This window comes from Capsicum annuum, chromosome 4, assembly GCF_002878395.1.
Source record: "Capsicum annuum cultivar UCD-10X-F1 chromosome 4, UCD10Xv1.1, whole genome shotgun sequence".
NCBI lineage: Eukaryota > Viridiplantae > Streptophyta > Magnoliopsida > Solanales > Solanaceae > Capsicum > Capsicum annuum.
Window position 1 is genome coordinate 600,976 of NC_061114.1, and position 12,982 is coordinate 613,957.

Sequence of the window (12,982 nt, forward strand, 5' to 3'; positions counted from 1 at the left end):
GTTCGATTTATGTGAAGATTGTTCTGTTTTTTTCCTTTGGTACTTAGTTTGTGGATTGATTAACTAAAACCGAATTGATCCTCTTGAAAATCTAGAAGCGGAATGAATTTGTTTTAAATTGTTAAGGAATCATCAACTGTATGAATACAGATAGGCAAGTCATATAAATGTTTTACGTTGGAAACACTAACAGGACGTATAACATCATGTTAACAAACATAAAAAATGCTATATATCATAAAGCTATTTGATAAAAACAGGAACCCAGTCCATGAATTATCTTGCATCCACTCAGGATACGGAGAAGGATCGCCCTCAGGGATTGTAACACAGCCACCCTACCTGACACAAATAGCAATGACTGATTCCATGACTCGAACTTTGGCCGTTTGTTTTGAAGGGTTTCTGTTTTAAATACTGGGTCCAATGTTGCTCCAAAAGCTAACATGATGATAAGTGAAGAAAAAAGATGATTTGCATTATAAATACAGTACCTATATGAAACTCTAATGAAGCAGAAAATCAGGCTCCATTCTTCAAGATTTTCTAAATCTACCAATTAAGACTACAAAACTTCATTTTTTTCTGCACTGCATATGAGTCTTTTTCGCGGCCATACCAAGCCCGTATAACAATGGACAGTAAGTTAAATTAGCTCCTAATCTTCCACCTTCTGTTCAAGTCATGTCTCACAGTCGCTTTTTGGTACAGTTGAAGGTGTGAGACACAAGTCTGAAAATGCATTCTTTGCTCTTCGGGGCCTCCCAACACTATTGCTAAATGGTCCATCGTTCATAACATAATTGGTATATCGCTGTTGCGGAAAGATTCTGGGTTAACTGGAACAGAATCACACAAAAAACAAATAGAAAAGAAAAACAAAACAAGTTTTTTTCCAACTAGCAAGGACAAGTCTCGTTTTGGTTCTGTAGAATGAATGTTAAAAGCAGGATGCTCAGAATCATGTGATTCAATACCTGACGAAATTATCATAATTACAGATTGGGATGAATGTGATGACCTATTTGAAGATCAGATGACAACTTAGAAAGGTTAGATACGAGGGAAACAACACATAAAGGAAAAACTGTATCCCCTTTCCGATACAGTTCACGATGCAGAGCTGCCAACTTGTTAGCAAATAAAGTCAGCAAATAAAATCCTATTTCCAGTCTATTTCCCGCTTTGTCCTAGTCTTTAGGAGAGTAGTTTATCCTGAATTTGTTTCCTATTTTTTAGGAGTTATCTTAGTTAGTCGTTCCAGCGTTTTGGTTTATTTTGTTGCGTCTTTCTGTGTATAAAATCAGCAGCCTACGACTAAGAATAACAGTCAAGATAGTTCCATTAAATTCAGTGTATTGACTCCATCTTTAGTCTTAAAAATTTCTGCATATACTTCGCTGTTTCACATCTGTTTACAGTGGTATCAGAGAGAGCATGAGATCCTGCAGTGAAGAGAAAAAATACACCAGCAGCTAAACCTCTCTTCTCTATTCTGTAACACTCATGGCATCAGATAGTAATTTCGTACAAGCAGCAATTCCTCGCTTTGATGGTCACTATGACCATTGGAGCATGCTGATGGAGAATTTATTACGGTCAAAGGAGTATTGACCAATTGTGGAGGATGGCATTGATACTCCGACAGTAGGTGAAATTTTGGCGAATGCTCAAAAAACAGAGTTGGAAGCGAACAAACTAAAAGATTTGAAAGCGAAGAATTATCTCTTTCAGGCTATCGATCGTCCCATCCTAGAAACTATTCTTTGCATAGAAACTTCTAAGGATATTTGGGACTCCATGAAAAAGAAATATCAAGGCACTGCTAGAGTAAAGCGTGCACAGCTTCAAGCCTGGAGAAGGGATTTCGAGACTCTGCAGATGAAGGAAGGAGAGTCCGTAATAAGTTATTGTGCTAGAACAATGGAGATCAGCAACAAAATGCGATTCCATGGCGAGAAGATGACTGATGTCACAATTGTTGAGAAAATATTGCGCTCTTTGACGTCGAAGTATGATTATGTAGTTTGCTCCATTGAGGAATCAAAAGATATAGATAAGTTATCGCTGGATGAATTACAAAGTTCCCTATTGGTGCATGAACAGAAGATTAACCGCAGTTCAATATCTGAGGAGCAAGCCTTGAAGGCTTCTACTTTTGTTCCTTCTAATTCTAGAGGAAGGGGTAGAGGTAGAGGTAGAGGAAGAGGGAGAGAAGATAGAGGAAATAGAGATGGCGGCAGAAATTTTAGAGCCAATGATGATGGCAAAGGCAGGGGGAAGAATTTTGATAAATCAAAACTTGAATGCTATCGATGTCATAAATTTGGTCATTATCAATCTGAGTGCTACACTAGGCTGCCTAGTGACAAGGTGAGAAGTCAAATTTTGCTGAAAGCAACGAAACTGAGACCTTGTTGATGGCAATAGACACAGAAGAAAAACCCGTGCAAGATGTTTGGTATCTGGACACAGGCTGCAGTAATCACGTGAGTGGGAGTAAGTCTTTTTTTTCTTCTTTAAATGAAGCTTTCGTTCTAAAGTTAGTTTTGGTGATTGCTCTACTGTGGATGCAATGGGAAAAGGTGACATTAAAATTAAAGCCAAGAATGGTTTTGAAGAAATAATATCAAATGTGCTTTATGTTCCCACTTTAAAAAGCAACTTATTGAGTGTTGGACAATTGCAAGAAAAAGGATATTCTATTTTCATCGGGAAAGATGTTTGTGAGATTTATAGTCCTACTAGAGGAGCTATTGTTGTTGCGAAAATGAATTCAAAGAGGTTATTTCCCTTGAATATTGAGAGTATTCAGCCTTGTTTAAAGGCGGAAGTAAAAGATCCCTCATGGATGTGGCATTTTAGATATGGTCACTTGGGTTTTGGTGGATTAAAAACTCTCCAACAGAAAAATATGGTGATCGTCTTCCAGAAATAATCATTCCTTCCCAAGTTTGGGAAGAATGTGTTGTTGGCAAACAACATCGTTCTCAGTTTCCAAAAGGGAAGTCGTGGAGAGCAAAGGGTATTTTGGAGCTGGTGCATTCAGATATCTATGGCCCAATTAAACCAATTTCTAATGGAGGTAAAAGGTATTTCATTACCTTTACGGATGACTATTCCCGAAAAACTTTGGTGTATTTTTTACAAGAAAAATCAGAAGCTTTTGGAGCATTTAAAAGCTTCAAGACTCACGTAGAAAATGAAACTGGAAGGGTCATAAAGACTCTTCGAACTAATCGTGGGGGCGAGTATTGCTCAAAACTCTTTGAAGATTTTTGTGAATTTAGTGGGGTTCGAAGAGAGCTCACCACTGCTTATACACCACAGCAAAATGGTGTATCGGAGAAGAAGAATAGAACAATTCTCAATATGGTGCGGAGTTTCCTGGCCAAAGGAAAAATGGAAAAGACTTTCTGGACAGAAGCGGTAAATTGGAGCATTCATGTATTAAATAGCAGTCCAACATTTGCTGTTCAAAACATGACTCCGGAGGAAGCTTGGAGTGGAAGAAAACCAACAGTGGACCACTTTTGAATTTTCGGTTGCATTGCCTATTAGCATATTCCAGGTGAGAAGGGGAAGAAGCTTGATGACAAAAGCGAAAAATGTATCTTTCTCGGTGTTAGTGAAGCATCAAAGACATATAAATTGCTTAATCCAATGACGAAGAAGATTGTAATAAGTAGAGATGTTATTTTTGATGAAGAAAACACTTGGGATTGTAGTATGCAGCAGTCTACTCCAATCATATTTGATACAGGAGCCGAAGAAGTAGATGTAATACCCGAAAGTGCAGTGAATTCAACTCCCACAGCTGCTGAAATTTTACCAACTCTTGCTGAAAGTTCACCAACTGCTGAAACTTTACCAACAGCTTTAGAAGAAACTGATGCAGCAGCTCAGTCTCATCATTGTGCTCGCAAAAATCCCGCGTGGATGATGGACTATGAGGTAACAGGAATTAATGCAAATAATGATGCGGTTAACCATTTTGCATTGTTTGCAGACTGTGACCCGATTATTTTTGAGAGTGCTGTTAGAGAAGAAAAATGGAGAAAGGCGATGGATGATGAAATTGAAACTATTTAAAGGAATGATACTTGGGAACTTATTGATCTTCCTGAGAAACACAAGATTATTGGTGTTAAATGGGTTTATAAGACGAAACTGAAAGAAAATAGCGAAATCGACAAGTATAAGGCGCGATTGGTGGTTAAGGGATACAAGAAAGTGTATGGTGTGGATTATACTGAAGTTTTTTCTCCAGTTGCAAGGCATGACACTATTAGAATGCTAATTGCCTTGGCAGCACAAAATTCGTGGCCGATCTTTCAATTGGATGTCAAATCAGCATTTCTACATGGATATGTGGTGGAAGATTGGAAGTGAGCATAAAGTTTATCGATTAAAGAAGATCATTATGGACTAAAACAAGCCCCACGGGCTTGGTATAGTCGCATTGAGGCTTATTTTCAGAAAATGAGTTTTCAAAAGTGTCCATATGAGCCTACACTTTTTGTGAAAATTGGGGAGAATGGGAAAATGCTCATTGCGTGTTTGTATGTCGATGATGTCATCTTCATTGGGGAATAATAGTGACAAGTTTTCTGATTTCAAGAAGTGTATGATGGATGAATTCGAGATGTCTGATCTTGGTAATATGCATTACTTTCTTGGTTTAGAAGTAGTGCAATCTGATGATGGCATATTTGTTTCCCAAAAGAAGTACGTGAGAGAAATTTTAAATAGGTTTAAGATGCAGCATTGCAATCCAACCAACATTCCAGTTGAGTTTGGCTTGAAACTAACCAAAGATGGGAGCGGAAAGAAGACGGATAGCACTTTTTACAAGCAAATTGTGGGTAGTCTAATGTACCTAACTGCTGCAAGACCAGACATCATGTATGTTGTTATTCTTGTAAGTAGATATATGGAGTGTCCAACTGAAATGCATCTCTTAGTTGTGAAGAGAATTCTTCGTTACTTTAAAGGAACCAAGGATTTTGGAATTTTCTACAGGAAGGGAGAAAAGGCAGATTTGATTGGCGCACGAGATCAAGATGGTAGAAAGAGCACTTCAGGTTATGTGTTTACGCCAGGCACAGGGGTTGTATCGTGGTCTTCCAAAAAGCAAAAAGTTGTCACATTATCAAGTATAGAAGCTGAATTTGTAGCTGCTACAGCTTGTGCTTGTCAAGCTATTTGGCTTAGGAAAATCCTTAAAGAGTTGCAATTCCAGATGAAAAGTGATACTATGATATTTTGTGACAACATTTCTGCAATCAAGTTGTCAAAGAATCCTGTGAACCATGGAAGAAGCAAGCACATTGATGTGAAGTATTATTTCCTGCGAGATCTCAACAATGAAGGAACAATAGAGCTTCGGTATTGCCAAAGTGATGATCAGTTGGCATACATTCTTACTAAATGTAACGCCCCAATTTTCTAAACCAGATTGCTACACGGTGCTCATGACCCTGAGGGACCACAAGCTAACCTATAAATGATATCTATATATGTATATATAATTATATATATATATATATATATATATATATATATATATATATATATATATATATAAACATAATGCGGAACAAAGGCTGATAGGACGTAAGGTTCAAACTAAATATCAAACATCTGGTGGGGTATAAATACCCAAAAATAATCTGAAATACTATCTGAAAACATGATAGTCTAAAAAGCCTCTAACTGTCTGAAAAGAGAGTTGATGGGACATGTCCCCAACTAACTCTGATAACTAAATAAAGCCGAGTACTGCAACGATGAAACAGAATAATATTTCCTTGCATGATGAGGGCTCACCACTGATGCTGAAAGATGAAACTGATCAACTACTGCTGGTATGGATCTCGTGTCTCGGAACCTATGGTGTAACATAAATGAAAGCACCATAGCACAAATGCGTCAGTACAATTGAGAGTACTGAGTACATGAGTGAGGTAGGATATATGCAATGGGTTACATGCATGAACAATGCTAAATAACTTACTAATATAAACGTGAGAGTACATGCAAAATTATAAGATTGAGACTGATATCGTGATACATGAATACTAAATTTGATCTGACATGGTACTGATAACTGATAACTGATATAACATGGGCGACTGTGTCTGACAGTCCTGATTTTGATGGAACTAGCTGAGTTCCGTACTGTATCTGTATTGACTGTATCTGACAATCCTGAAGTCTGAAGAACTATCTGAGTTCTTTTACTGATTCTAAGACTGAAACTGTGGGAAGTAGTAGCTTAACCGAAATGCTCCATGATGCCAATATAGATGAACTGAGGTCCAATCCTTGCCTTGATTGGAAGGGTGTCAATACCGTGCCATGGGTAAAGACAAGCTGTGAGTGACCCTCAAATCTGGCAGTATCCCCAAAAGAGAACGGCAGATGTCCGCCTCATTATCCCTCAAGCTGGAAGTGTTGATGTCTCAACCTATGCTGGCTACAGAGATCTGGAATGCAAGGATTTCTTCTAGGAATCATACCCTCATCTGAAGTAGGTGAGTTCCCATCTTTGGGTTCACTCGGTACTAACTTCTACTCCCACCTGAAGAGACTGAACATGATTGAGTAAACTATACATGAGCTAATTTTCCTGGATTCTGTTGACTGACGTAATTCTACTGATACCTGACACTGACTGAGATCATGAGATTTCTGAGACTTCCTGAGTCACATGACTGACTGAATTCTATGGAACATGGCTGGACTGAAGATATTGTGACAACATGACATGGCTCTAGGCACACAACTATATTTTTTGGGTACAAGTACCCCAGGACTCGATGGAAGGAAACTGACACACATTACTGACTTGTTCATAGGAATAAAGTCCACAATTCATAATATCATAAGTAGGGGATTCAATACTATACATGGTTCTCAACATTTCATACATGAGAGGGGATACATTCAACGTGAAAGTACTTTCTTAACTTTAACATCATGTTCACTACATATCACAACTACAATACATATCAATAGCGTGGAATTCATGTAGAATCATAAAGCATTGAGCATGGTCTTGTTACTTGGTACTCTTAAGTCATGAAAACATGATTATTTTTATTCTAGGTATTTCATCGAATACCTTGCATGCACAATTTAGGCATAGGTGAAACCATAAGATTTTACATCATGAACAACCAAGTTTTATATGTATTCAACTCACATGGTGTCAGATTTATAATAACACATAAAGATTCCAACTTGGGAATCATTCAACATCAAAAACTTGATTATCAACATCCAACAATATAGATATCATAAGCAACTAATTTCATAGATTTCAACTTACATACTAACATAGCTTCATGGAAATACATAAAGATCCCAACTTGAAACCATACAACATGAACATAATCATACCATAACAAAGTATTCACAATACATGATTTAAAACTTTATTCTTGAGCTCCATGGATGAAATGAATCCATGAATTAACACTACGCATACCTTAGATGGAAGATTCTTGATGATTAATGGTGAAATCCTTTGAACTTGGGTCTTTAAATTGAAACTCTTTCTCTTGTTCTTGAGAGAAAATGATGAAAAGGGATATATTTTGTTCCAAATAAGCCTTAATACTGTGTTTGTGTATATATATATGGTGCGGAAAAAGACTAAAATACCCCTAAGAAAATGGAGAAAGACGCAGGTATCCCTTTGTTGACAATTTTGATATACTGAAGTAAATTGATCATAAATTTTTACTCCGATATTGGATTTGGATGAAACCAATTGCATTGGAAATAAGACTCAAAGATATTTCTATTGATATATATAATACCTCCCAATTAATTATATACAGGGATTTATGATCGTTTGAAGTTGACTCTGAAATTTTAGCTTAAAATGAGCCCGAAATGCGGGAGCATTTCAAACCAGTGAGTTCAGCCACTGAAATGTGCCCAAAATGCATTCTAAATATGATCAAGACATACTAAGGTCTTTCCCCATCGTAATGCAACTTGAAAATTAAAAAATGGAGGTCGGAAAGGTCGCCAAATAAATCCCCAAAGTTCGGAGGCATGAAATATGACTAGTGTTGAACACTTAGCAAAAATTCTCTTGATATCTAAGGTTCAATAGTGTCCTATAAAGTTTGAAAGCCGCATCTAGTAGAGTCTTGTGCATGGGTGTGTTGCGCGCCATATTTATGTGCAGGAGGCTATGAGATGTTTTAAGAACAGTTTCCCTTCTTTCATGTCTCAGATCGTGCTATAGAAAAGTTTTCTAAGAAAACTCATGTAGATTCTCATTTTGATTCACTCATGTCAACTCCACCTTACTTTTAAGGTAACAGAAATAGTGAAGCTCAAGTCCTACAGATAGGGCTTTCCCAGACAATCCCTACAGTTAGTTATGGGATTGACCACATACTCATCAGTCCCGTATGTTCCAAATTCATATGGATTTCATTCATGATGATGAGAACTCATTATCTAACTTAAATTTAGATATATCATCAGATCCCTTCTCAGAATCCTATGATAGCAGATGACCTAGAGTTAGAAGCATGCATCTAGGATCTTAGTAATAGTAGAGTGGGATAATAATATCCGGATTAATCAGATTATGAATTCATGGGGATATTTGTACCAATCAGAAGGCTTGAACAGTGCAAGCAAGAATTTTAGTCTATTGACCTAAAATTAGGTATGAAGGTGTGAATATAATATTAGTAGCCTATGAGGAAACAGTAACAGATGATGTGTTTAGTAAGGCAAGCATGTATCAGAAAGAATGCAAGTACTTTATAGTAGATTAAGTGACCAAGTCGGTCCCTCAGATTCTAATATTAGTGCATGTATATCTACAAAAGTAGTAAGGGAAGACAATTCCCGACCCATTCTCATCTCAGTGTAGAGTTTTGCACTTCAGCTATCATAAAACCCACTCACGCATTGCATGTCAACTCTATGGTCATAAACAATGCTCATGCATTTACTTTTTCCATAAATCATCTATGGTTTCAGTTCCCAGTACAAGGGGTCCTATTTTACCCCACAGTATGAATCAGTTCCATGCACCCAGCTTATTCACATGCTTTCTATAGAATCATGTACAATTCTAGCTCACTCGGAATTATAAATCAGGTCAGACCTTTGGGTAAAACTATGTTGTTGATATTCTACTCTTCAGGTTTCAGTCATGTGTTAAGTTTAGTTAGTGTCCATTCATGCTTCAGGTCCTCCTGATTTAAACCCTTCAGTAAGCTCTCCTTGTGAAATGGTGTAGTGATGAGTTATTGCTTAGATGGGGAAGAGTAAATATTTCATGACTAAGAGAAGATTTCGTATGCTTGTTTTACACAAGGGTGTAATTATGAATATAGGCTTGAATGTCATGTTAGTTTGCTGGTAGATGGATAGAAAGAGGTTGTATTTAGAAGTTGTAAAAGTATAGAGTGTGAATGTACGTTCAGATCCTTGGATTATGTTAGCCCCATCACGTAACTATCAAAATTCAGTTACCAGTTACTCAGCTATTAGTGTTCCAGTATCTCATTCTATAGAATGCTTAGTTCTCGTGATTCATGTTACGCACCTAACAGTCACACAAATTCATAATATGTCATATATACCCTCAGTTTGGATTCCTCGGTGAATCCTTGGGGTCGATGTTCCGTCCCCCAGTCCTCAGATATAATGTTAGCCTAGTAATCAGTATTCAGTAAAGGACTCAGATAGTCCTACATGACCATGCCTATCAGTTATCAGTTACTTAGCCATCAAGATTCAGTACTTCAGTATTAGCCTAAACCTCAGCAATCAGTAATTAGTTACCAGAACCTAACAACGGCTCCAGTATGAGTCCTAGATACAGATTCAATTATAATGTCATCTTCAACTCAGCAACCAGATCAGAAAAACTTAATTCAGTTTCAGACTTGCTTGACTATAGCGTAAAGTTATCAGTTACTCAGTTATAGGTATTCAATAGCTCAATTTCCAAATCATGCGGTATGCTTGGTCTCACATTCTAAAATAATACAAACCTCATGAATCCATGTGCAGTTACCTCATGTTACTAAATTAGTCCTTACCTTCTACGCATGATACTTTACAGTTTCAGTTCAACTATTCAGTCTAAGCACAGTTTATCCTAGCAGACCCAGTATTCAGCTGTCATTTATCCAATTAATCATATAAGTTAGCATATTTATGCACTCGTACTCAACGCCCATGTGGATCTTTTAAGTAGTCTCTATTGCAATACATAAGGCTTAGTTACTTCATCTTAGATGATGTTCATAGGCCTCAACTCATCTTATCGAATCTTAATCAAGATACAATCTTATTACTCAGCTGTCTCATACAGATAAGTTCATATAGTTTGGTCTTCCCACCTCTCTATCTTTTTGCACTAACAAAAATCTCATGGAAGAATGTAACCATTCTCAGATAAACCAGCCAGGTAGCTCTAAGCTCAGCTTAGTTAGGTATCATGTCTCAATTTCAGATCTTAGATATTCAGTCACGATTCAGTTTGTAGGTGCCTTGTACATCGTCTTAGATTTCCCTCGGTATCTCTTCCAAGTCCAGCATTCTTCAAGGGACATAGTGTCCCAAGGGGAAGATAAACTATAACCCCCAAACTTTTATGATTTAAACATGCCAATCTCTTTTTATGTAATGAATCCAGTTAGGAGTGGTGGGTACCCATAAGTGACCCTCTATCTCCAATCTCAGTCGTAAGCCAAGTACTCATTGGCTTAGTTCAGTTTATGATACTCAGTCTATGTCCCATGTTACAACTTAGTCACGATATCCAATTCACAGTATTCAGTTTATGCATCACGTTTCAAACTTAGCCATGTTCTCCATTTCCTATTCATACTTGTTCAGTAAAAGGACCTAGAGTTTGAGACTAATGACTTTATCTATCCAAAGATCTCTCCCATGAAAGAAGTGAAGAGATTCGGCAAGAAAAGGAAGCTCAGTCCCCGATATATCGATCCCTTAAAGATTCTCAGTCATTTCGGCAAGGTAGAGCTCGAGTTTCCTTCAGATCTAGCTTCAGTTTATCCAGTCTTCCATGTCTATTTGCTTAAGAAGTGCATAGGTAACCCAGCAATTATAGTCCCTATTCAGAGCGTTGATGTTTATAACAGCCTCTCCTATGAGGAAATTCTGGTCGAAATCCTAGACTATCAGATTCATTGACAGAGAAACAAAGAAATCCCTCTAGTCAAAGTTCTTTGGTAAAACCAATCCGTAGAGGGAGCTACTTGGGAATCAGAAGCAGACACGCGAATCAAGTACCCTAACCTCTTTTACACAAACTCAAATCTAGCTCAAGGTAACAGTTCTCCTTAAGCTTATTCAGTTTCATGTTCAGATTTCAGTTACAAGTTTGATATCCAAATTCATTCTCACGTTCCCATTATAAATTTGGTATCTATTACCATTGCATATTCAGTTATGCATTCATGTATCAGTTCAGTTATATAATTATGCAACAGATATGCATTAATTCAGCTCATCAGTCATGTATCAGATATGTATGTTCAGTATGATATATTCAGTTTATTAGTCATGTCAGTCACGAGATCATGTTTCAGTCATTCATGTTCAGATAGTCTTTTCTTTCCTCTCAGTCAAGTCTTATTCGAGGACAAATGTTCCCAAGGGGTAGATATTGTAAGACCCCATAAAATTTTAACTCTAACTCAGCTTCTTAAGCCTTGATAAGAAAATCCAATACTTAGAAGAATTTTTGGTAAGTGTTCAACACTAGTCATATTTTAAGCCTCCGAACTTCAGAGATTTATTTGGCGACCTTCCCGACCTCTGCTTTTTTATTTTCAAGTTGCGTTGCAATGGGAAAGACACTAGTATGTCTTGTTCATACTTAGAACACATTTTGGGTGCATTTCAGTGGCTGAACTCACTGGTTTGAAATGCTCCCGTATTCCGGGCGCATTTCAGGCCAAACTTTCAGGGTCAGCTTCAAACAATCATAACTCCCTGTATATAATTAACTGGGAGGCCTTCTATATATATATAGAAATCTGTTTGAGTCTTCTTTCCAATGAAATTAGTTTCATCCAAATCTAACATTGAAGTAAAAATTTATGATCAATTTACTTCAGCATATCAAAACTGTCAACAGAGAGACAACTACGTCTTTCTCCCTTTCCTTAGGGGTATTTTAGTCTTTTGTCCCACCTTATATATATACACAAACACAGTATTAAGTCTCACTTGGACCAAAATATATCATTTTTCATCAGTTTCTGTCAAGAACAAGAGAAAGGGTTTCAATTTGAAGACCCAAGTTCAAAGGATTTCACCATTAATCATCAAGAATCTTCCATCTAAGGAAAGCGTAGTGTTCATCCATGGATTCCTTTCATCCATGGGGATCAAGAATCAAGTTTTAAATCATGTATTGTGAATACTTTGTTCTGGTATGATTATGTTCATGTTGTATGGTTTCAAGTTGGGATCTTTATGTATTTTCATGAAGCTATGTTAGTATGTAAGTTGAAATCTATGAAATTAGTTATTTATGATATCTATATTGTTGGATGTTGATGATCAAGTAGTTGATGTTGAATGATTCCCAAGTTGGAATCTTTATGTGTTATTATGAATCTATGACACCATGTGAATTAAAAACATGTAAAACTTGATTGTTCATGATGTAAAATCTTATGGTTTCACCTATGCCTAAATTGTGCATGCAAGGTGTTCGATGAAATGCCTAGAATAATAATAATCATGTTTTCATGACTTAAGAGTACCAAGTAACAAGTCCATGCTCTATGCTTTATGATTCTACATGAATTCCACGTTATTGATATGTATTGCGGTTGTGATATGAGTGAACATGATGTTAAAGTTAAGAAAGTACTTCCACGTTGAATGTATCCCCTCCCACGTATGAAATGTTGAGAACCATGTGTAGTATTGAATCCCCTACTTATGATATTATGAA

The 12,982-nt window shown here is 37.0% G+C and overlaps 1 protein-coding gene across 1 annotated transcript in view; it reads left to right on the plus strand.

The window, feature by feature from the left end:
• The first annotated feature begins 5,789 nt into the window (after nt 1-5,789).
• LOC124897664 (receptor-like protein 12) overlaps nt 5,790-12,982 on the plus strand; it is a 24,009-nt gene continuing 16,816 nt past the window's right edge. The window contains exon 1 of the mRNA XM_047410830.1: nt 5,790-5,867. Within this exon, the coding sequence (XP_047266786.1) occupies nt 5,790-5,867 (78 nt within the window). The remainder of the gene's footprint in view (nt 5,868-12,982) is intronic.